The sequence below is a fragment of the Brassica napus genome, chromosome A6 (genome assembly GCF_020379485.1).
Source record: "Brassica napus cultivar Da-Ae chromosome A6, Da-Ae, whole genome shotgun sequence".
Taxonomy (NCBI): Eukaryota; Viridiplantae; Streptophyta; class Magnoliopsida; order Brassicales; family Brassicaceae; genus Brassica; species Brassica napus.
Window position 1 is genome coordinate 27,974,884 of NC_063439.1, and position 26,460 is coordinate 28,001,343.

A 26,460-nucleotide genomic window follows, 5' to 3' on the forward strand; every position below is an offset into this window, starting at 1 on the left:
GATTGTGCTTGTATTATACATTTACAAATTGGTTGTAATTTGTTATCTAGCCTTCTTTTCTCCACGATTATTCCTCTACGCCGGCGCAAAATATTCTCTCTCTTTTCTTTTTTTTTGGAATTTAGAGGGGGAAGGGGTTTCATATCTTACCTGGTAAGATTTTCGGTTTTTTTTTCCTCTTTCTGGAATTTGAAGATGTTTAGTAGTTCATTTTGCATTTAGTGTGTAATCAATCCCAATTTCTGATCCAATCAAAAATCAGAAGTAAAAATCTAAACTTTGGACTTAAAATTTTTTATCTTGAAGAGTTCATGTTATAAAAGAAAATGGTAATTCAAGTGGATTGTGCTTGTATTATACATTTACAAATTGGTTGTAATTTGCTATCTTGTTTTAGTAGATTCGAAATCTATACGAAATACCAAAGATTAGGAAACAAACTCGTTTAACAAACTTTTGTATCGTTTACTTTATGCTTTTCATTTCTTGCTTCGTCCACATCCCTTATATATTAATTGAGGAACATTTGAAAAGATGTAACCTCAATTTTGTATTAATTAAAAGAGGCCCCAATGCATAGGTGGCACTCAATTAGATAGTCAATTACATTCAATTGAAAATAAAGTAGGTCCACATTCGATTTTTATATGTTGTTAGATACATAAGTTAGTCAAACTATATGATATAATGATATGATATGATATTTTCTTTCCTTAAATAAAACCTACGGAATTACCATAAATGACTAATATATATATGACAATTAATGATTTTAATGATAAGGATTTGATAACAATTTATATATCTTCCATCATTTTTTGTTTAATTTTATATTATTAAAATAAATTAAACAATCAAATTAGCTATAAAAGTAAAATTTAGATTTTTTCGTATATGTTATATTTTAAATTTTTAAAAACGACAATAAATGACTAAAACTATTAAAATTATTATGTTAAAAATTAATGATCAATGGTTTAACATTTTTATTATAAGAAGATACACATGATTAAAACCATATGAGTAAAAAATATCATTTAATAATAAACTAAATATATATATATATATAGATTAAACACTATATACCATAAGATAACATAAATATTTTAATATTAAAAATTTCAATGAATTTTCAAGAACATTTATAAATTATAAACTTATTAAAGATTTCAGATTGAAAATTTTGTTATCGATGATTTAAATATTTTGTAATAAAACGATATGAATGATCATAGAACCGTATGATTATAAATTCTTATTTAATAAATAACTATATAAAATATACTATTCTTAGAAAAATAGGTTGATTCATCTTAACTTATATTACACTTTTTATTAAACTAACTATCGAATTGATAAATAACGTACCAAAAAATGTTTTGCACTTTCCTTAAATAAAAGCTACGAAATTACCTAATATGATTAACATATATGTGAAAATTAATTATTATGAATAATAAATATTTGATAACACTTTTGTGTATCTTAGTTATATTTTTAAATTTTATATTATTAAAAGATATTAAAAATCACATTAAATATATAATAAAAACATTTATATTTTTTCTTATATGTTATCTTTTAAATTTTTCAAAACGTCTATAAATTATTAGAAATTTGAAGATCCCACTCTGAAAATTTTGTGATCAATAGATTATTTTTTTGTCATAATAAGTTAAAAATGATCATAAAATTGTATTAATATGAACTTTTATTTAATATTATAAGAAGATACACATGATTTTAAAACCATATGAGTAAAAAATATCATTTAATAATAAAACATATATATATATATATATATATTTATAGATTAAACTATATACCATAAGATTACATAAATATTTTAATATTAAAACTTTCAATGAATTTTCAAAAACATTTATAAATTATAAACTTATTAAAGATTTCACATTGAAAATTTTGTTATCGATGATTTAAATATTCAGTTATAAAACGATATGAATGATCATAGAAATGTATGATTATAAATTCTCATTTAATAAATGACTATATAAAATATACTATTCTTAGAAAAATAGATTGGTCTATCTTAACTTACATTATATTTTTTATTAAACTAACTATCGAATTGATAAATAATCTACCAAAATTTTTTTTTGCACTTTCCTTAATTAGAAGCTACGAAATTACCTAATATGATTAACGTATATATGAAAATTAATTATTATGAATAATAAATATTTGATAACAATTTTGGTATCTTAGTTCTTTTTTTTTTAATTTTATATTATTGAAAGATATTCAAAAATCACATTAAATATATAATAAAAACATTTATATTTTTTCTTATATGTTATATTTTGAATTTTTCAAAACGTCTATATATTATTAGAAATTTGAAGATTTCCACTCTGAAAATTTTGTGATCAATAGATTATTTTTTTGTTATAATAAGTTACAAATGATCATAAAAATATAACACATATGAATTTTTATTTAATAAATATTCAAACTAAATAATATATATATATATAAATACTAATGATTTAAAGCAACAAGATTGGCTGATCAATTTAGCCGTCCAGCTGAAATCTTTCAAAAATATGTGAAAGACTAAAGTCAAAGCAAATATGGATTTAGAATAGTAGTTATATTTTACTAACCGAAATACCGAAAAAAACCGAACCGAACCAAAACCAACCCGATATCTGGATTGAACACCCCTAATCCAAATGAAACCAAACTATTGTTTCATTCTCCAAAATATAATAAAAATAATAACTTAATCCCGCGCAAGGCGCGGGTCTTATCCTAGTCTATATTTATAAGATAGATACTCGTTCTCTTATAAGAGGTGAAGAATTCCCTGAGCTTCTAACCATATTTTCCAATTTAAATCAATTAACTGGACGTCGTTATTCGATTTTGCGGGCAAGATTGTCACCACGCATGTCTTCAAGTAATTGATCACGAAAAAGTAAGTAAATGTGGCTAGTTTTTTTTTTAATCATCGTAAATGTGGCTAGTTTTATTTTATATTATGATGTATCGTTTTAAAAAGAGTTCAATTATGTATTGGGTCGAAAATACACGATCCATAACCAAACCGAAAATTCACAATTATTTATTGGGTTTAAAATTCTTCTATCCAAAAGAAGCAGAACCGAAAAGAATCGATCCGAATAGACTCGATTCATACTCGATTCAAAAAATATGAATATCCAAAATTATGAATTTTTGTGTTCTATTTTCTATGTTTATTTTGTGATTTAGTCAAAATATCGTTTTCTTAACAATTTTTGCTTCGTTTTTTTAACAATTTTTGCTATTATTTTTGTAGCATTTTCAAGTAATATGATTAAAATTTAGAATTTAAAAATATTTTATTTTAAATATTAATAATTTATTTTAAGTTGTTTTTTTTAATGTTAGATATATAAGGCAAATGTCAACTAAAATTGATGGGGTTTAGATATTTATATCCTTTTTAGATCTTAAGTATCCGAACCGGATTTGAACCCAAAATTATAATTATTTTAGAGATATTTTATTTATAAGCCTGAACTTCGGATCCCCGACCGGAAATGAATCAGTACTCGAATCCGACCCAAAACCGAACGCGCAGGCTTAATTCAGATCGTACCCAAACCACAACAACACGATAGCCGTCTTCCTCCGACGCAAAAATAACGCCTTCTCTTACATCCTTCAATCACTTTTTATATCAGGTAATCGAAAGTTTCTGAAAATCTCCGAAGAAGACAAAATGAGACAAGGGTCTTCATGCTCTGAAGAAGTCTGCTTCGACTTGTTGAATCAGTTGGAGCATCTTCTTGAATCTGACCCTCTCATGTGAGTATAGAGAATCTTCTCCATTGTAGTTTATTCCTATGACATAACAATGCTGGTGACTAAATTGGATTTGCGTTTTCCTTATTTTCTTTCTATTATGCTTCCTCTTACTTTTTTTTTTTTGTTTTTGTTTTCTCTCTCTGAGTTAAAAGTGATGAAGTTGGGTTTATTCACCCCTCACAGTTCACACTGCTGGATAAAGAATCAGGATCCGTTGCTGACGGAAGCTCAACAAGTTTCTGGAATCAAGATCATAAACTGGGAATATCAACTGATATACTTATCCAATTATGTAAAGATGCAAAACATGCCTTCCTGTCTGCATTTAAGGAGTACAAATGCCTTGAAAACGCATCTACTTGTGAGTCCCCAACCAAAAACATCTCCTCATCTGGGATCTCTTCTTGTTCCCTTGAGAGCAGAGTCATGAAACATAGCCAAGCTCTGTTGCTGTTAAGCTCAGACTTTGGAACTGCATGGAACGCCAGGTTGCTTTTAAATGATGTTCCTTTGTTTCTCTAGTGTTTTGTTTCTTTATCTAACCCTCCCTCATCTTCTTGGTAGGAAGTTGATCTTGTCCAAACAAGATCAACCCTTGGAGGCATTCACGGAAGAACTTCGTTTTTCTAGGCTCCTTCTTTCTAACTCTCCAAAGAGTGAGCCAACATGGAGTCACAGGTCGGTCATCATAACTTAGTGAAGAAAAGGAAACCTACAACTGTTGCTCATAATATTTTTTATTTTATTTTAACAGAAGATGGATAATTAAGATGCTTTCCCGGAGTTTTTCAGCATCACAAGAGATTATCACCAAAGAGTCTGAGCTAGTGGAATCAATAGGCGAGGTTTATATCAGTTTTGTGCTTTATATATATAATGAAGGTTCACCATGATATGTACATATTGGTTTCTTCACAATTTCACTATCGTAGATTAATATATAAATGGTCGATCTCTCGTTGCAATTACTACTATGGCACACAGTCACTTATTCTGCTCCTAAACATTTACTTGGCCTTTGCAGAGATCAAAGATGAACTACCGTGCATGGTATCACCGCTGCTGGTTGGTTTCCTACATGACAACAGAGCAGGTTTATCATTCTCTACAATTTCTTAAGATTTCTGGAACATATGGCCTCAACTTTTGAACATTATGTATGGTCCATTCCCTTTAATTTAACCTTTCCCTGATGTCATTAAATTGGCTACTTTTGTTACCTTAGCTTGCCAAAATAAAAAATCATATGGTTTAAGATAGGTACACCATAAGCTTTCTCTAATCTGTGATTCTGATTACATTATATATGTTGTTGGTTTTAGGTGCTACAAGAGTTGAAAAAATCTAAAAGGTGGGCAGGGCTGCATGTAGCCGATAGTTCTTGCTTTCATTACCGCAGAGTAAGAGCCGCATATCTTAAATGCCGCAAGTTATGGTAAATCTAGAGTATGCATTAATAATGTAACTAAGCGGTCACGTGACTTATCGCAAATTATGTTAGGTCTTGTAAGTATGAAGTACACAGCTAACATTGTCCATTCAAATCTGGTCAAGTTTCCCATGTAGCTCACCAACCAGTTTTTGTTTTCCATCAATCTGCAGCGGCTGATGCTCAGGGTTTTGGAGACACATAATGTGGAAGGAAGCAACGCTTATGATAAAACTGAGGCACATAAGATCTGGAAGGTAGGATTTGTCTTCCGTGATAATCTGCTGAAAATTAAAATGGCTCTTAAAAACTCTTTACAATAATGTGACAGGAAGAGCTTGATTGGAACAAAGAGTTGGTGGCACGTTACTTGGGCCGAGAGGTATGATCATCTTTCATCTTTATTGGCATGCTACTATGGGGATGGCCGAATCAGTATCAACTTATTATGTGTTACTGCACTTTTTATCTATCAGGCACTATGGCTTCACCGGCGATTCCTCTCTCTTACTTGGATAATGCATTTCGGACGCAACCAGTCATCTGAAACCGGACAGCGCATGGTCATGAATGAAGAAATTGTCACCTTCATTGATAAAGAGATCCATCTTCTAGAATCTTCTATGACCGTTCCAGATACCAAGTTTGAAGATTTTCAAGCTCAAGCATTGCATGCTGCTGTCTACATGCTATGGCTGACAAAAGTAAGTATTGGTCTCTTCTTGTCCAAAATAGATTTGAGAGCTTACTTTGTGATGATCCATTGATTTCTTTATTCTGGTATGTAATTGTTTATGAGCAGAATGTTCCAGAGATGTGGAGAATGCTTGAGGAGAAGCTTGGAACAGAGAAAATCAAGTGTATACTGAACACAGTTGCTCAAGAGAGACCCTCCTCGCTTTTGCACCAACTAGATATTTTTGCAGCTGATCTTGAGTATTGATCAATATGTTAACCGTTGTTGGAATAGCATGATTAACCCCAGTCTCTTATTTGGATTCTTAACTCACGATTTGACACAATTTTTTTTTATTATAATTTTTTACATTTTTCGGCTAAGAAACATTTTTTTAGTTAAAAGATAAATACGTCTCTTAGTCGAAGCTATGAACTCTAGCTAAGAGACCGTGGTTAATCATTGCCTAAGGTTTCAATATATAAAATTTACTAGAAATAAAAGTTTAACGTTGATGCCCACATCCCCTATATATTAATTGAGAAGCATTTAAAAAATAAGAACCTTAATTTTGTATTAATTAAAAAAAACCCCAAATCCTAGGTGGCACTCTAAATGCCTTCTAAATTCTATTTCAAAGAATTCTAGAGCATCTAATATAAAGTATAGTTTAATCTAATGGTGTCACATTATTTTATAATTATATAACACTAGAGAACATTATATTAACCTAAAATATAGGAAGTGTGTATTCTTTCCTTAAATAAAAGCTACGGAATTACCTAATATGATTTACATATATATGGCAATTAATTATTATGAATAATGGCAATTAATTATTATGAATAATGAAGATTTGATAACAATTTTTGCATCATTCTTCATTTTTGTTTAAAGTTATATTATTAAAAAAAATTAAACAATCACATTAACCATATAATAAAAAAATTAGATTTTTTCTTATATGTTATATTTTTAATTTTTTAAAATGACTTTAAATTACAAAAATGAGGAAACCTTATATGTTATATATATATATTTTTTAAATGACTTTAAAATACAAAAATGAGGACACCTTATATGTTATATTTTTCTTATATGTTAGAATTTTCTTATATGTTATATTTTGAATTTTTTTTAAAAGACTTTAAATTACAAAAATGTAAGTTTACCTTAAATAAACGACTAAAAACATTAAAATGACATGTATCAATTCGATGGTTGATTTGAAAGCTTTCAAAACCATATGCAAGATAAAATTCAAAATAATTTAACTGTGGAAACAATACTGTTAACTTTTTTCAAAAATGTGTTCGATGAAAAAAATAAGGTTTTTATGTCATAATTTGTTTAATGTTCAGTAGAGAACATTATATTAACCTAAAATATAATAAGTGTGTATTCTTTCCTTAAATAAAAGTTACCGAATTACCTAATATGATTTACATATATATGACAATTGATGATTTTGAATAATAAAGATTTGATAACAATTTTTGCATCCTTCTTCATTTTTGTTTAATTTTATATTTTTTAAAAAAATAAACAATCACATTAACCATATAATTAAAAAATTAGATGTTTTCTTATATGTTATATTTTGAATTTTTTTAAATGATTTTAAATTACAAAAATGAAGAAACCTTATATGTTATATATTTCTTTAAAACGACTTTAAAATACAAAAATGAGGACACCTTATATGTTATATTTTTCTTATATGTTATATTTTTCTTATATGTTATATTTTGAATTTTTTAAAACGAATTTAAATTACAAAAAAGTAAGTTTTTCTTAAGTATACCACTAAAAACATTGAAATGACATGTATCAGTTTGCTGGTTGATTAGAAAGTTTTCAAAACCATATGTAAGATAAAAGTCAAAATAATTCAAATATGAAAACAATACTGTTCACTTTTTCAAGAATGTGTTCGAGGGGAAAAATAAGGCTTTTATGTCATAATTTGTTTAATGTCCACTAGAGAACATTATATTAACCTAAAATATAAGATGTGTATATTCTTTCCCTAAATAAATGCTACTAAATTACCTAATATTATTTACATATATATGGCAATTAATGATTATGAATAATAAAGATTTGATAACAATTTTTGCATCCTTCTTCATTTTGTTTAATTTTATATTATTAAAAAAATAAACAATCACATTAACCATATAATAAAAAAATTAGATTTTTTCTTATATGTTATATTTTGAATTTCTTAAAATAACTTTAAATTATAAAAATGAGGAAACCTTATATGTTATATTTTTTTTAAACGAGTTTAAAATACAAAAATGAGGACACCTTATATGTTATATTTTTCTTTTATGTTAGATTTTTTCTTATATGTTATATTTTGATTTTTTTTAAACGATTTTAAATTAATGTAAGTTTTCCGTAAGTATACGACTAAAAAAATTAAAATGACATGTATCAATTCGATGGTTGATTTGAAAGTTTTCAAAACCATATAGAAGATAAAAGTCAAAATAATTCAACTGTGAAAACAATACTGTTCACTTTTTTCAAGAATGTGTTCGATGAAAAAAATAAGGTTTTAAGTCATAATTTGTTTAATGTCCAATCCGATCAACTCATGATGTATTAATTATACTTTTGTTCCATTATTTTTAATAAAAATTGATCTGATTCATTGGAAAGAAATTATATAATAACAACAATAAATATTTTATATATATAAATAAAATGATCAAATGTATAAAAGAAACTATCGATAATATATACAAATAAACTCACCCTGCGCAAGGCGCATGTCTTATCCTAGTAAACATTAAAAAGAAAAATCAAGAGTAAAACCAATTGTTATACGTGAGGTTGAAAATATTGAGAGGAAAATAACATATTCCTGCTCTGGGGATCAAAATATTGCTTGGAGAAGACGTACCATCTCTGCTTTGGACTCTTTATGGCGAAAGTTCCTGAATTTGAGACCATTTCCGCATAGAGACGGAACCATCTTTCAAGCCTTAATTATGCTATGAGCTGGACCTCAGAAAATGACAATAGTCCAACCAAACAAATAAAATGTATCAGAGATCTATTCACAGTGTCTATACAGTTACATGTGAAGTAAGCCAAAGTGAAACCTTAAGTTATTGTGTCATAAAAAAAAAAAAAATCAAAATACTGAAATGGGTTACATGAACAATCTATTACACTATATGATTAGTTAAATGCAACGAATGAAACATGCGACAAGGTGCTGTGGTGTAGTGGTTATCACGTTTGCCTTACACGCAAAAGGTCTCCAGTTCGATCCTGGGCAGCACCAATATTTTTGTTTTCCATCTTTTTTTATCAACCGTTTGTTGTTTAATAAATAAAAGAAGAAGAAATGGCCGTTTCGTTGTTACTCATTTACACATCGTCGTTGACCCAAAAAAAAAAAGCGATCTCCATCATCATTCTCTAAATTCTTTTACAAACCCTAAAAATCTCCATCTTCTTCACCGTCGAATCACTGCTCTCTCTCTCTCCACAGTCAAAATCCAAAACCCATTCTTCACTCTCTTCGATTTCTCAAAAATCGATTTTGAAATTTACTTTAACAACACCGTAAAAACCCTCCCTCCATTCGCATTGTTGAAGTTAAAATTGAAAGGGGAGAGAATGAATATCCAGAGGAAGTAAGGTATGCTTTGTGATCTACATTGTGAAGTAAGGACGCATTGTTTTTTTTTTTCCAAGATCTGAAAAATATATTTTTTTCATTTGCTTCACTTTTTTTTTTATCCTATCCTATGAATCATAATAGCCTCTGATGTTTCATTAAAGAGTTTGATTTCATTTGTGTGACATAGAGAAAAGGTGTAACTAACATGAAGCTATCCAACATCCCACAACGCTATGTCATAGTCTTCTTGACTTTCCTCAGCACCTCCGTCTGTTACATTGAGCGTGTTGGCTTCTCTATTGCATACACCGTCGCTGCTGATGCTGCCGGAATCAACCAGTCAAGCAAAGGAACCATACTCTCCACTTTCTTTATTGGCTACGCTTGCTCTCAAGTCCCTGGAGGTTGGGCTGCTCAGAAGATTGGTGGAAGGAAAGTCCTCCTTATGTCGTTTATTCTATGGTCGTCTACTTGTTTCTTGGTTCCTCTTGATCCGAACCGAGTCGGGCTCTTGGTTTTCGCCCGTTTGCTTGTGGGTGTTGCTCAAGGTTTCATCTTTCCTTCTATCCACACTGTTTTGGCTCAGTGGGTGCCTCCTCATGAGAGGTCTAGGCTGGTTTCGATAACGACTTCGGGGATGTATTTAGGTGCAGCTTTGGGAATGTGGTTGCTCCCTGCTTTGGTTGAGTTTAGAGGTCCTGAATCAGTTTTCATAGCAGAGGCGTTAGCTGGTGTTGTGTGGTCATTGCTTTGGATTAGGTACGCTACTGACCCGCCTCGGTCTGAGCATCCGAAAGCCGCTGCTGCTGGATTTGGAGGTGCTCTCTTGCCAACTAATGTCAACCACAACCATAGAGTTACTCACATCCCGTGGAAGAAGATAATGCTCAGCTTACCCGTTTGGGCCATTGTGGTTAACAATTTCACATTCCATTACGCTTTATATGTGCTGATGAACTGGCTTCCGACCTACTTCGAGCTGGGGCTCAAGGTCAGTCTTCAGGGAATGGATTCGTCGAAGATGGTGCCGTACCTCAACATGTTTGTATTCTCCATTGTTGGTGGGTTCATTGCAGACTATCTGATCACCAAGAGAATACTCTCTGTTACCAGAACACGCAAGTTCTTGAACACGGTTGGGTTCTTAGTCGCTTCAGCGGCGTTGATGGCTTTGCCTCAGTTTAGAACCTCCAACGGTGTGATCTTGTGTTCCTCTGTGGCTCTTGGGTTTCTGGCATTAGGGAGAGCCGGTTTTGCGGTGAACCATATGGATATTGCTCCCAGATATGCAGGAATTGTGATGGGAGTTTCGAATACTGCTGGGACATTAGCTGGAATCATTGGTGTTGATTTGACTGGGAAGCTTCTTGAAGCTTCTAAGTTGATCTACTCCGATTTGTCACATCCAGAGAGCTGGAGAGTTGTGTTCTTCATACCTGGTTTGCTCTGTATCTTTAGCACGGTTGTGTTTTTGTTGTTCTCTACAGGAGAAAGAATCTTTGATTGAATGGGATCAAAGATTATGAGAAACCCTTATCAAGATTAGTTAGTAGAACCCTCTTACATTTGAAGATCCATTGAAACCTTTTACTCAGGCTCTTCATTGGTAATTCTTTTTTTTTTGGGTGAGTAAACTTGAATCACACCAAGAGTTTCATTATTAGTTGATCTTGCAATATACTATGAATAAGAATAAAAATCTGTAGTTGGATAATCATTGAGGGGTTATATTTGGATATTGTAAAATTTTCGAGTTTTTATATACAATTGTAAGAATTTATGAGGAATTCGGATGATTCTTTTATTTCTATTTTTCATGGTATGTTGCAAAGCATGTGTGATCTGGTTCGGTTTGGAATATTTGGTTTCAATTTTAGACAAAGCAATATCAAAGTTAAAAGTAATTAACTTAATGTTATTAATATTTTATCAAGAAAATTGATTTTGATATTTTCGGTTTACTTGATTTAATTGCATAAGGCAGTGCAACAGATGAGGAATCTTTACTATGATCAAGTTACTTTCATCTCAGACTGCAAACGACTAATTGATGGGTTACATCGGTTCTACACTGAAGAAACCATCACCAAGAGGTGTATCACTGAGGCGTTCTCACTGATACACGATATCTATGAAATGTCGAAATCTTGTTCTTTTAAATTTCTTACGTAAGTAGAGAGTCACTTACAAATATTGATGTATTAGCTAAAGATGCTAGAATTATGAGTCAAAACTATGTAATGACTTGGCTATCTTAATAAATAAAAAGTTTGACAAAAAAAATTGCATAATGTTTGGTTTTTTTTGTTCGGTTAATTTGGCATACAATTTTCCACTTTTTTTTGGTTATCATGAAATTCAGTTTAGCTTCAGATTGGGGAATTTTTGTTCCATTTTCTCGATTCAGTGTCAGCAAAATATTGTATTTTTTTCAGTTTCATTATAGTTTTCATTTTTTTTTTTTTTTTTGAGAAAGGGTTTTCTTCTCTATTAATTAGCTTAATATTCTTTAATCGTCACTGTAACACAAATGAGTCATGCAGTGGGCAATGAAGATCAGGACTCAAAGACAACTAACAACTAGAAAACATTGACACGTTGGGCGCATGCCGTTGAATTGCAGTAAATTATACCTGACGCTAGCTTCATATTTTCTTTAACAAAGCTAATTTGATCTCATAAAAAAAAAGAGAAATTGGCACTCCTATACAAAACTAACTGCGTAATTTGCGAGAATGGAAGTTTACTTTTTTTGCTGATCTGTTTTTTATTAATGGCCTTTTTATCCCTACGCTCTCTACAAAACCTATATCGTATACGCTTTTTCAAAAAACTCTATATCCCCTACAGCACGCGACACGCGTGATTCAATATAATCGATGCCTCTTCGGTTTCTCCTCGACCATATCACCACTCATCGTTCCAAAATCACTTTGTGTTCTCCGTCATAACCATAATTTCTGTATCATCACTTATTATTTTCTGAAGGCTCTCCTGATTATATACACACTTTTCTTCGTAAGTCCATGGTTCCGACAACACCAATATCTTCTCCGGCGACGTTCCCTATCACCAACCAACAAGCCACTCAACTTCAACACAAATCAACTCTCACGCTTTCTGCACATTCCTCTCATGTATCTCATCTCTCCGCCACAGCCTCTCTCACCACCCATGGATGGAACTCATTGATTGGAGCTCGCTAGACCTGATTCTCTCACCTACTCCGCATACCAGAATTTCTGCAACACTTGAATAGCTGGAGCATGTAGAAACTGAATATTTTCAATATGGATGATTCTAGTTTTTCTGTGAGGACTCATCATGTGCGAAGATATAGAGAATATGTTAAAATCCAACAAGCGAAGTCCTAATTCAACTCCTGAAAACGTTGGAAAGGAAGATGAGAAGCTTAAAGCAGAAAAGAAAATGCTCAGATAAGAGATATGAACTTACATAGCCAGCTAGACAGCTACAAATACATTATCGAACATACTTGTATTTATCCAGCTATATATACTTTATAATGAATCAACAATTTTATTATCCGGCTACATGTTTTTTGTATGAACCAACGCTTTTATTATCCGGATATTAAACTTTATATTTCTTCCTTATTAGAGTTAGCATGCTGTAAATATTATAATGACACATGCAATGGCACAAAAAAATATCTACGCCAATTTTAGTATCCGGCTACATTTTCTATTTCCAATTACATATTTGACATAGCCGGCTAAACATACTTTCTAATATTTAAGTAATAATACAGATTCATATAAATTTGTATTTCTTCAAATTGGTAAGAAAATAGGTTTTTAGTATCCGGCTATATTTTTGATTATCAATTTTATATTCGACATAACCGGCTACACATACTTTCTAATATTGTAAGGAATAATACAGCTTCGTATAAATTTGTATTTTTACCAATCGGTATTTTTAGTATCCGGCTACATTTTTGATTATCAATTTTATATTCGCCATAACCGGCTACACATACTTTTCTAATATTTTAAGTAATAATACAGTTTTGTATAAATTTGTATTTTTACAAATCGGTAAAAAAAAATAGGGATAACACACAAAGTAACTGTCTATTTTTTTTAAAAAAAAGTTACTGTCTATTATCCATTTCATGTGCAAGTCGTCATTTAGTGATGCCGTATTCGTTAGTTGTTGTTGGCTTTTAACAGGCCTGTACGGGCTACACCAATGCCTACGTTGCTTGTATATATAGATTAAGTCATCATTATATGCATTTCATCATTACAAAATTCTTGCGCTTCACAAGTGAACAAACAAAGGAATAGGGTCATTATGGTCATTTTGCAAGGTCTGGAGTTGGGCTTTACGGTTGGGCCAGCATTTTTTCCAGTTTTGCAAATTATCAAATTATGTGGTATTTTATGTGCAAATCGCTCTAAAAAAAATTGTAGTACCATCATTTAGAATTAAAGTTGTTTTCTTTTAGATATAAGACTCATCATATGAACAAATAGTAGCACAAAACTGTGAAAACTTTTCTTTTTCTAGGAATATATAGTAGTTATAGAGGTTTGTTATCTACATGCATATAGTGAGAACCTTATTCATATATGTAATGCATATAAGAACACGTAATTCCACTGTGGGCATATGATTACTACTTAACAAATAAAATAAAATCTTTGACCAAAAAAATAAAATAAAAAATAAAATCTTTTTTTTTCAATTTTTTTTCCAAAAAAAAACAAAGAAAAATAAATCAATTATATTTTTCAGTTACCAATTTTGGAAGTCTGTTGCTGACTGCTCTTTTGTTTCTGCGCAACACAAAATTACAAAATTAAATTTTCACTGTATTTATAATTAATTATTTCTACGTCGGTGTTACTTGGAAACAAGTTTACACTTAAAAGCTTCTGCAACCTCATCACTAGTCATCAGCTCTCATCAAGATCTCTAATACTCTTTAATTGCCAGAACAAGAACAATGTTCTTTCTCTGTAACTCCAAACTCAAGAAAACAAAAGCACTAAAGATGAGAACAGTTGAAGCCTTTGCTCTGTCTCTCCTTCTTCTGTTCTTAGTCAAATGGGCCAATTCTGATTCTAAAGTTTCTCCTATTAGAGATCAGTTTCTTAGTTGCATGTCGACACATTCTGTTTCAAGCTTTATGAATTCTAAAAGCCTGATCCACGAGCCAGATTCAAGACTCTACACTGATCTCTCGCAAACTGTATCCCAAAACTACAGATTCTCAAGCTTGAATTTCTCAAGCGAGAAGCCGATTCTGATAGCCACACCAAGAACAGAATCTGAAATCCAGAGATCATTGCTGTGCAGCAGAAAACTTGGCGTGCAAGTAAGGACTAAAAGTGGTGGTCATGACTATGAAGGCCTTTCTTACCTCTCATCGCAATCACCTTTCATCGTTCTTGATCTCATAAATCTCCGATCCATCGATATCAACCTCAGGGAAGAAACAGCTTGGGTTGGAGCCGGTGCAAGCATCGGTGAGCTTTACTACAAAATTGCTAAAGCAAGCAAGATCCATGGCTTCCCTGCGGGAACATGCCCTAGTGTTGGAGTTGGAGGTCATTTTAGTGGAGGAGGGTTTGGTGCAATGATGAGGAAACATGGTTTAGCCGCAGATAACGTTGTGGACGCGCGTTTCGTAGACGCAAACGGAAGAATCTACAACGGCAGGAGAGAAATGGGAGAAGATTTATTCTGGGCGATTAGAGGAGGTGGAGCTGCTAGCTTTGGAGTTGTAACTTCTTGGAAAGTGAAGCTGGTTAGGGTTCCAGAGAAGGTTACTTGCTTCACAAGGTACCTACCGTTTACACAAAACATGACAAAAATCGTTCATAGATGGCAGTCTATTGCTGCAACGCTTGAAGATAATCTCTTCATTAGAGTCATAATCTACAATTCCGGAGGATCAGTTCAAGCTACCTTCCAAGCAAATTATCTTGGAGGAATCGATAAACTGATTCCTCTGATGAATGAGAAGTTTCCGGAACTAGGGTTAAGGTTTCAAGACTGTTCAGAAATGAGCTGGATCGACTCGATAATGTACTTCAACTGGAAGAGAGGACAGCCGCTAGAGACTCTTCTTGATAGAGAGCAAAGATACAATGATTTGTATTTCAAAGCAAAATCTGATTTTGTCAAGAACCCTATTCCTGAAACCGGTTTAGAAGGTATATGGAAGAGATTTCACGAGGTAGAATCTCCGATGATGATCATGGAGCCATTAGGTGGTAGAATGTATGAGATTGGCGAAACGGAGACTCCATTTCCACATAGGAGAGGGAATCTGTATAATATACAGTATATGGTGAAATGGAGAGTGAAGGATATTGAAGAGATGGAGAAGTATGTGAGATGGATGAGATTGCTTTATGGATATATGAGAGTTTATGTCTCTGGATCACCAAGAGGAGCTTATCTGAATTACAGAGATCTTGATTTAGGTATGAATAAAGCGATTAACTGCAGCTTTGAGGATGCAAGCTTATGGGGAATGAGGTATTTTGGAAGTAATTTCAAGAGATTGGCTATGGTTAAAGGAAAGATTGATCCAACCAATTTCTTCAGAAATGAGCAGAGTGTTCCTCCTTTGATTGTTTAAGATTTGATTCTTAGACAACAAAAAAAAACAATGTTTGTGTGTGTTTAGCCCTTATTATGGCTTTATATGTAATGTTCATGTGGTTAAATGTGCAAGTCATCCACTTATTGTCTATATCTTCATGCTATTGCTATATTGTGATAGATAACCATCGGTTTTAAATAAATCAGACTTATTTTATTTAATTTCTTCTTTGCATTATAAAAATATTTTTTGTTATTCATGTTAAAATTTCATACCATTTTCAAGAGTTTACATGTTGCTTATCAACTTATTTGCAAGAACAAACACAAACAACCCATGCAAGCAAGAAAAAACAAGACAGGAAAAGAGAGGGTGAGCAGAAACGGATGGAGAGTCAAGGCGGCCTAGTGCAGGCAAAGAAGAACTGCAACATGGAAAGCTGAATGCGGGGAGAGGCTGGGATAGATAGGAGGCGGTCCCTGATCTGCCTGTCAACAGCACAACGAATTGAGTTAGCAGTTGAGGAGACTGAAGTGAAGATCCTCTTGTTCCTTTCCTTCCATATCAAGTAGACGGCTGACTGGAACATGAGCTTTATGATACACCTAGCCTGAGGTGAAGAAGAATTCCTGGCCATACAAATCCAAGCCGCAGCAGAATGAATGTCCTGAGGTGGGTTAGGCCAGACTGTTTCTGCAAAGAAAGTCCAAATGCTTGCTGAAAATTGGCACTCAAAGAAGAGATGATGGTGGGTTTCTACGGCAGCAGAGCAGAGGACACATTGCTCCGGGACGTTAAGACCCCAACTTCTTAGCCTATCTCGTGTTGAGAGCCTACGGCTAAGCGCCAGCCAGGAGATGAAAGAATTTCGAGGAATATACTCCTTAAACCAAATGGCTTTGTGCCAAGATTGCACCGGAGAGAGGACTCTAATACACTCCCAAATGACCTTGGAAGAGAAGGAGGAACCAAAGGTCCCATTTGCTTGAATCCTACCAAAAAAAACATATAGGTATTAAATAGCATTTCAAAACTTAAATACATATCAGCTTTACAAATTTAGTACATAAACACAGTTTTAAATCGCGACACCATTTGTTATAAAAATTTTTGTATTGTACAGACCTTCAGTTGATTTTGTTCAGCCAGTCGATAAAAAAATAGAATATATTTTATGCATATGCACCACTATATATATTTTGTATTTTAGACGATTTAGAACTTACCATTTAATGCAAATGCACTACTTAAAGGAACTTTTTGAAAGTCCTGATATTACATGCGCAGAGAAGGAAACAGACAAAAAAACTCTATTGTAAATAATTACAATTATCAAAGGATCTAAATTTATTTGACATGACTAGAACATAATGGTAAGCATGATATGCAGAAAAAATAGCCAAAATAATTAAATCAAAAACTCAATAATGGAAACTATACATAAATAATAAAATAAAACCCCTCGGCAATGGAGTGTTTTATTTTATAATAAATATCAGAGAAAATCGCCTAAATTCCCGATTAGTTGAGGTATCCGACCTTCTACCGTAGTTGTCAGTCAACTGATAAGATCAGTAAGATCGATCTTGCATTGGATTTGGATGTGTAATCAGTTTTAAAATGATTGAATACCTGTGATTTCCCTTGAACAATTGTGCATTTTTTACGGAATTGTGATGATTTAATGTTTAAAATGTGCACCGTTTAAGCAAGGATAATAAAAAATAAATGTGCATTTCTCATTTGATAGTTTTTAATCAAATAAGCTGAATCAAAGTCAACGTTTTCAAGACACGTGAAAAAATGGCTTTCACGTCATTATCATGATCTCTACATATGTATAAACACTATCTTCTTATATATTAAGTATTGTCCTTCGAGTTTCTATGCTGCAGAGATGGGAAAGTCAAAAGCACTCTATACATTTTCGTTCTTAGCTGTATATTTTTTTTTCTGCACAATAACACCAACTTCTTCAACCTCTCTACAAGATGACTTCATCAACTGTCTACACGAAAACACAAATGTCGATTTTCCACTCCTCGAAACGTTCTTTTCACCTGAAAGAAACGTCTCGATCTACAAAGAAGTCCTTCAATCAACAGCTCATAATCTTCGGTACGTGACAGAGTCCATGCCTAAACCGGGATTCATATTTAAACCGGTTCACGAGTCTCACGTCCAAGCTTCCGTCATATGTTCCAATCAACTTGGACTTCATCACCGTGTTAGAAGCGGCGGCCACGACTATGAGGGTTTGTCTTTTGTTTCACTGATGGAAACACCGTTTATCTTGATCGATCTGTCGAAACTACGGCAGATCAATGTTGATATTGAAGATAATAGTGCGTGGGTTCAGTCTGGTGCTACAATTGGTGAACTCTACTACAGGTAATATTATTTAAGTATGCGTTTGCTAAAAGAATGTTTCTATAAAACAATTCACACTTTTGATACATTTAACATAATTTACTTTTTCATAAAATATATACTCAAATGTTAATGAAAAACACAGAATAAAAATTAATACTAATAAAACATAAACATTCTTTAACTTTTTTACGATTTTGCTCTGTTTTTGTTTGTAATATCTTTTTTTCATTAGACGAGATTGTCTAAATAACATCTCCAAAAACAACTGAACCTCAAATTTAAGATCTGATGATGTTTCTCTCCAGTGGTAACCTTTAAATATGATTTTTTGAGGAAAATATTTTCATTATAATCCTTAAGATTAATCAAAAATAGTAAAATGACATTTTTATAAATAATAAAAAATATATTAAAACTATTACAAATAGTATTAACATAATTTTATAATAAATGCAAATTCTAGAAACACAAATTAAATAAATAACTATAAGAGGAATAATAAACTATTCAATATAATTATTTTTGTAGTGTTCAAATATGTGATCGATTTATAAAATTTAAATAATATATTTACCTTTTTGTTAATTATATATAGGTTATGAGCTTAGATTTATAGAATTGAACATTAATTCTGTATGTGAAATTATGAAATATATTTTAAAACTAAAAGGATAAATATAAAAGTTAACATGGTTATTTAAAAGACGCATAACTTTAAAATTTGTAAAACAAAAAAACACCTCAAACATAAAATTTTGAACAGTGTTATACTTCAAATATAAATTTCTAATGTGTAAAATCTTAAAATTTAAGGTTTTGAAACTACATTTGGAATAGACAAATCTTAGAGGTTTTAAGATTATGTTTGCAGGTACTTTAATATATTAGTGCACATAGCAAATAGCCCACGAAATTAAAGAATTACGTGTGAATGTGTGATACTTGTGACTACACGTAATCATAATAGGACATACTTATACAAATTAACTCACATGTTAGTCAATGGTGGTAGATTTACTTTTGGGTGATAGACGTACTTAGGTAGGACTGTAGGAGCGTTCGGTGTCCTGTTCGAATTTGTTTACGTTAATTTAGATTTTTGGATTTTTGGTATATTATGTTTATGAGATATTTAGTTTTATTAATTGTTGAATCGAGTTCGGTTCGATTTCTTCCAAAATTAATTTCAAATTTTGTTAACCTATGTTTAAAACCGCTCAAAATCTGAATTAAAAGCTAAAGAGATTGACCAAAAGATAATCAAATAATTGATCAAAAATGTTCGAAATAACAAAAAAAATGTATACAAACTACAATTTGTGTAAAATACTTTAAAAATCTAAATTACTTGAAGATACTTAAAAGGTAACAATAGATTTAACTGATTTTTGAATATATTAAGATCCTAATTCGGTTCATGTTGTACATGAACCTAAAAGTACATAAGTCTTAGACCTTGTTCGGATTTTCTAACTGTTCAGATCGGATTCAACTTTCTTTATAAACGTCCAAACCTAGATGTATTGGTCGAATAGTAAACTTATGTCGTATTCGTATATGATTATTGATTGGTAGGTTTATTTTGTGTGATGATAGATTTTTGGTTAATATTGTTAGAGTTGTCATCTTTAGATATGTAATGATGGTAAATTTATTTGTAATTAATGGTAGATTAAATTTACGTGATATATTTTGTTTTATTGGTGATAGACTTTCAGGTGGTTTGGATAATGATAATATTTTTTGTAATAGTGAAGATAGATATAGAAGAGTAGCAGTAAAATTATACAATCTTTTTAGTTTACGCAAACAAGCTATAACTGAACTTATTGGTTGCGATGTAGTAGTTTTATAGTGGTAGACTTCTATTGATGGTAGATATTTTAATACGTTTATAAAAATCTTTGGCTGACTGTTTTTCTTCTTGACATTTTTTCTATGCAGAATTGCAGAGAAGAGCAAGCTCCATGGGTTCCCAGCAGGGTTGTGCTCAACCGTAGGCATAGGTGGGCATATAACAGGCGGTGGGGACGGTACCTTGCTGAGGAAGTATGGTCTTGCTGCAGATAACGTTCTAGACGCAAAGATCGTTAATGCAGCTGGTAAATTACTTAACAGAGCTGCGATGGGAGAGGATTTGTTTTGGGCGATTAGAGGAGGAGGTGGAGGGAGTTTTGGGGTAATTCTAGCATGGAAGGTCAAGCTTGTTCCCGTTCCTGAAACCCTAACCATGTTCACCGTTACTAAAACATTAGAACAAGACCCAGAAACCAAGATTCTTTCTAAGTGGCAAAGAATTGCCGACAAGTTCGTTGAAGACCTCTTCTTACGAGTGATGTTCAGAGTTGCGGGGGACAAGACACTGACATTAGAATATAAAGGTCAGTTTCTTGGCGAGAAAGGCACCTTGATGGAGGTTATGAAGAAGTATTTTCCGGAACTAGGGCTAACTCAAGAGGATTGTATAGAAGTGAGCTGGATTGAATCTGTTCTTGCCAATGCTGGATTCCCAATAGATTCTCCTCTGGAAGTTTTGCTTGACCCCAAGTTGTCTCCGTATGACGTATGTAAAAGTGTACTTCAAAGGAAAGTCAGATTTCGCTACAGAACCTATTCCGGCTTTTGGTCTCAAAGGAATGTTCAAGAAACTGGTTGAAGAAAACACATCATCTATGTTTATGTTTCCCTACGGTGGAATGATGGCGAAAATTCCTGAATCTGAGACCCCATTTGCGCATAGAAATGGAACCATCTACAAGATTCATTATGCCACGATCTCGACGTCAGAGGACGGCATAAGTTTAAACAAACGAACGAAATGGATCAGAGAAATGTACAGTTACATGACACCATATGTCTCAAGCAATCCGAGGCTAGCATACGTGAATTATCGTGATCTAGACTTGGGAACGAATACGAAAGACTCGAAAGCTAACTTCATAAAAGCTCAAACGTGGGGAGCCCAGTACTTCAAGAACAATTTCTACAGACTGGTGAAAATTAAAACGAAGGTTGACCCAGAGAACTTCTTCAGACACGAGCAGAGTATCCCGTCGCTACCCTTCTCCAAGAGGCTACGTTCATGGTAACGACAACAATGTCAAAAATATGAATAAATGTTCTTTTGCAACTAGCATAAGAAAAGAAATCAAACCATCTATACTATTAAAACAGAAAGGTTTTTTTTTTTTTAAGTGTTTTTCTGTTTCAACAATATTTACAAGACTCTGCTATTGGAATATTTTTAAACTATGATTTTTATTAAATTCTGTATTTTCCGATATTCCTTTTAATGCAACACCAAATTATTTATATTTTTTTTTCCATTTAACTGTAACTGACGAAAGATATTTTTGAATTCCAAAGTTGAGATCTTAACAAAGCTTGGATTTTTGTTGTTTCCTGATTAAAATTTTGGAATTTGAATATTCTCCATTTCAAGCGTTTTGTTTCCGCCATGACTCCGCCATGACTACAATCGAGCTTACAAGCTACATATCCTTTATATATTTGTAAGGTTTTTTTTTCTTCATTTTTCGTAAGGTTTGTTCTATAACTCATTGATTACGCAATTTATTTGCTTGATCTGCTGCTTCTGTTCTGAGATACAATCCCGAGATCTGTTTTTGTCGACGAGTGAGGTGGCTCGGAACTCAGAAGATCACGACTGCAGTGGTTAGGGGCAAGTGCAACCAATAAGTCCGGTTAACCAGGGTTTTCTTTTGCTTTCTGTTTTGTCCGGTTTAGGTGGTGGATATGGGCAATGGTTTTAGTACACCTTTGATTTTGGGGAGGGTGTTTCTGGCGACAGTGGATGTAGTATTTGATTTGCCTAAGAACAAGATATTGTTTGCAAACAACGATGAAAATGTCTACTACAAAGTTGGGCCTATAGACAAAAAATATGCATCTATCCTCTTGTGTTAATGTGATTAACGGATATATACATGAATATGTTTCTCAGGGAAGTTTAAGTGATAACATCATTTGTGTTAGTGTTTTTTTTCATTTCCACATTTTTAATGAATCAAATTCTGTCTGCACACAATCAATCCTCTTGCTTCTTCAATGAACTCAAACTTCCTTTTTGTGGGATTAATTTCTTTGCTACCTCTTATTACCTTGAGATAATTTCCTATAGAGGATTCAATGAAGCTTTCCTTATGTGGTCGGCTAGAAAGTTTTTTGGACTTCTTCAAAGGTGGAAATATATTGTCTATGATTTCACTGAAGACACTGATTTTTGTATAAGGAGCTTGCAGTGGTGTTTCGATGTGGCCCGATGGCAGTAATGATGTAGATTGTGGATCCATTGGTCCACTGCCTATACACGTATGTATCGTGTAGAAACATATGGCATTTTTGGTAAATTTTAATCAAAGATGTAAATGATGGGAGAATGGTCCCTATAACATCACTTTTAATCCCTGTTTTGTGAGTTTCCTATTAATGAAAGAGCTAAGAATGCATTAATTTTCGAGTAGAGGATCCATAGACTCTACCTTTGACTTCTCTTAAGGAAAACCATTGTCTCGTCGTTTTTCCAAAGGCATATCCATCTAATTATGAGGCGGGGATGGTCCATGACCTTTCTTTAACAATATTATAATATGTATTTAGAAACGTAATTGATAATTTATTGATATTGAATAACTTTTGGTATTTCTAAAAGATACGTCTTTGACCGACATTTTTTGGCAATTTGTTAAAATTACTAGTCAAAACTTGTATCCGAATATATTTTGATGTACTATTTCAGTATTGTTTTACCTATAAATACTAATACATATAAAATTTGTGGAAATATATAAAAAAATTGTCTCAGAAACAAAATTGTTCGAACAAAAATAAATAATAGATCGGTGTTTGAATAAGAGCTGATGGCGACTGATCAAATCATGCATGTGCAACCTGAATCTTTAGGTATAAGTGAGAAATTTTTGGATTTGTGTTTGGTTTTTGATTGATGAAATAGAATTATCCATAATTATATTTTGGTCTCTTTGTGTAGCTACTGATGGAACCAATAACTATTTGTATGATCAATTATGGAAGTTATGTGCTGGTCCTCTGTTTCATCTTCCAAAAGTTGGAGAAAAAATAAATTATTTTCCTCAAGGGCATATAGAGCAGGCAATATTTTATTTTATTTTTTACAAGCTTATTAAATTCTTTCGAATATGTTTTTGATTTGCAAAACGTACTCATAAATTTGATGGTATAACCAGCTAGTTACATCTATGAATGACGAACTTTGTCAACTAAAACCGATTTTTGATATTCCTTCAAAAATTTGCTGCAATGTTTTTAGTATCAAGCTCAAGGTATGTTTTTTACTTATTTATGTTTCTTATTTATAAAATGCACATAAGGTATACTGACTTAGTGTAAATGATATTGATTTCGGTATATTTTATACATGATCTTAGGTAGAGACAACAACAGATGAAATTTATGCAGAAATTTCTTTGTTGCCTGATACATCTGTGAGTGGCAAAATAATATTTTAATTAATAGTAATTTAATAACTTAATTTCAGGTGTTCTTAATATCTATTTTAATTAATATTTTAATTTTAACTTTTCAGGAAGTTGAAATCCCAACTCCTAGACATGAAAACAACATACAAAACATTAACTATTTTACTAAGGTGTTAAGTGCTTCCGACACCAATAAAAAGGGTAGTTTTGTTTTGAATAAAAGACATGCCATTGAATGTCTTCCTCTGCTGGTATTAACACTGACTTATATTGACTCAAATTGTAAAATTTTACACAAAATTTGGTACCAAATATTTGTTTGGATACATTTCAGCTAACACCAAGTCAAGAGGTAATCGCTAAAGATATTCATGGTCATGAATGGAACTTTAAACACACTTTAAGAGGTAACAAATTTGTATTGATATTAAAATTGAGAATATTAATTACTAATCTTTATTTTCTCACAAACAATCAACTAGGTACACCACAAAGACATCTTTTCACATCTGGTTGGAATGAGTTTTCAAAAGGAAAAGATTTGGTTGTTGGAGACTGTTTTGTATTTCTCCGGTATATTTTCATTTTACATCTTATTTGTTTTTTGGACTTTGGATTTTAACTATTTTATCACAGAGGAGAGAATGGAGAATCGCGAGTTGGAATCAGAAAATCAGCTCATCATCAACAACACAACATACCATCACCGCTAATTTCAAAACAGAGTATGTACCATGGTGTAGTTGCTACTGCATTGAATGCTATCAAAAGAAAATGTATGTTTGTTGTGTTTTATAAGCCAAGGTAAAGAAAAACAATTTCTTATTAAATTAAACATTATACAAATAGTTAGTTCAACAAATACACTTTTGTTTATTATTGATGTGATGATATCAGGTTGAGCCAGTTCCTTGTCAACTTCGATAAATTTATAGATGGAGTGAATAGGAAATTTAGTGTAGGCTCCAGATTTTTGATGAAATTCGAAGGAAGAGATTTTAGTGAAATAAGGTAAATCTGTAAAATTTATTTTACTTTTTTGGAAATATGATTACTTACGCAAATGATTTTACTACACTAGATACTATGGAACAATAGTAGGAGTGAAAGATTTCTCCACTCATTGGAAGGATTCAGAATGGCGAAGTCTAGAGGTCATATCAGTATTATTTCTACTTTAGTTTTATTATTTTAGAATATTTTTTATAAAGTACTAAATAATATCTACTAACTTTATTTTATAGGTACAATGGGATGAATCTGCAACAATTCCAAGACCTGATAAGGTATCTCCATGGGAGATCGAGCCTTTAACACATTCATCGAACATTCTAAAATCAGTTTTTCTAAAAAACAAACGTCAAAGTGAAATAGATGATTTTGGTAAGTAAACACTACTCAATAAGTTAAAACGTAATTGCGAATTATTTATCATTCTATTTCTTCTTATATGTTCAAATATGTGGGTTCCTACATTGATCCAAGGCCAAGAAGTTGGACAGACGAGCATACAATCTTCAATGAGCTACTCATTTCCTAGCATGTCCAAACCCAACTACAATGAGCAAATGGTTCAAGCATTGAAAGAAACGTCAACTACCACCGAGGCTACTAGCTACAGACTGTTTGGAGTTGATCTAACAGTTCCTGCAAAAACAAAGGATCCCGTACAACCAACTCACTCATATAAAAAATCTAAGATTTCTAAAATCTTTGAAGAAGTAAAGGTTGACCACATCCAAACTAAAACTCATACTAAGGTATGGAATTGATCACCATCTTCTTATTTTGCACTTATTAGTCAAGTTTAATATTATCTAATAGGTACAACAAAAACATGAGTTTTCATAAAGAAAAAATGTTGTTAATTAAGTATATCTATATATATATGTGTGTGTGTGTGTGTGTGTTTGCATCCATAGTTTATTCTGATCTTAGATTTTTAATAAAAATTGCATATACTTAATAGATTTAGATGACTATAAAGTTCATCTGCTTTTGATATGGTTATTGATCAGGTTTGTATGGAAGGTGCCGTAGAAAGAACTGTGGATTTAACCGCTTTTGATGGATACAATCAGTTGATCCATGAACTAGAAAGGCTCTTTGATATCAAAGACAAGTTGCATATGCACAATCAATGGAAAATAGTTTTTATAAACGCTGATGGAGATATGATGCTTCTTGGTGATGATCCGTGGCCGTAAGTTTTCACTTTGTTTTTTCTTAATACTTGGCAAAATTAGTGAGTATTTTTTTATTTTTTGTAGAAAATTTTGCAATACGGCGAAGGAAATATTCATATATTCAGAAAGTGATGCCAAGATAGGGAATGAAGATAACAAATTTGCTGAAGGTGGCCCAATGTTAACAACAACAATCTTACCACCAGATGTCAACAATAACTAAAGAGGGTTTTGGATTAAAAAATGTAAAACTTGCTTATTTTATAATGTATTA

General features: G+C 32.1%; 4 protein-coding genes, 1 non-coding gene and 2 pseudogenes across 5 annotated transcripts; 6 read left to right on the forward strand and 1 right to left on the reverse strand.

Annotated features, from left to right (window-relative positions):
• The first annotated feature begins 3,543 nt into the window (after positions 1-3,543).
• BNAC07G17910D lies at positions 3,544-6,325 on the forward strand. Its single transcript, XM_048781454.1, has 10 exons — positions 3,544-3,816; positions 3,969-4,304; positions 4,381-4,494; positions 4,571-4,661; positions 4,841-4,909; positions 5,139-5,216; positions 5,419-5,502; positions 5,577-5,627; positions 5,722-5,949; positions 6,048-6,325. The coding sequence occupies exons 1-10, from the start codon at positions 3,731-3,733 to the stop codon at positions 6,186-6,188; spliced, it is 1,278 nt and encodes a 425-aa protein (XP_048637411.1). The 5' UTR covers positions 3,544-3,730; the 3' UTR covers positions 6,189-6,325.
• Positions 6,326-9,149: 2,824 nt separating this feature from the next.
• On the forward strand, positions 9,150-9,222 carry TRNAV-UAC. The gene has a single exon. It is a non-coding gene; the product is annotated as a tRNA-Val (tRNA).
• A 59-nt stretch (positions 9,223-9,281) lies between these two features.
• On the forward strand, positions 9,282-11,351 carry LOC125609874 (probable anion transporter 5). The gene is made up of 2 exons (XM_048781453.1): positions 9,282-9,582; positions 9,752-11,351. Exon 2 carries the CDS (start codon positions 9,770-9,772, stop codon positions 11,069-11,071), a length of 1,302 nt encoding a protein of 433 aa, XP_048637410.1. The 5' UTR covers positions 9,282-9,582; positions 9,752-9,769; the 3' UTR covers positions 11,072-11,351.
• Positions 11,352-14,431: 3,080 nt separating this feature from the next.
• On the forward strand, positions 14,432-16,368 carry LOC125609872 (berberine bridge enzyme-like 23). Its single transcript, XM_048781452.1, has one exon. It carries the CDS (start codon positions 14,540-14,542, stop codon positions 16,181-16,183), a length of 1,644 nt encoding a protein of 547 aa, XP_048637409.1. The 5' UTR covers positions 14,432-14,539; the 3' UTR covers positions 16,184-16,368.
• A 173-nt stretch (positions 16,369-16,541) lies between these two features.
• On the reverse strand, positions 16,542-17,242 carry LOC125610047. Its single transcript, XM_048781705.1, has 2 exons — positions 17,214-17,242; positions 16,542-17,139 (listed from the first exon to the last, which is right to left on the reverse strand). Exons 1-2 carry the CDS (start codon positions 17,240-17,242, stop codon positions 16,542-16,544), a joined length of 627 nt encoding a protein of 208 aa, XP_048637662.1.
• Positions 16,564-25,396, forward strand: LOC125609873 (annotated as a pseudogene).
• Positions 24,728-26,207, forward strand: LOC125610048 (annotated as a pseudogene).
• The last annotated feature ends 253 nt before the right edge of the window (positions 26,208-26,460 follow it).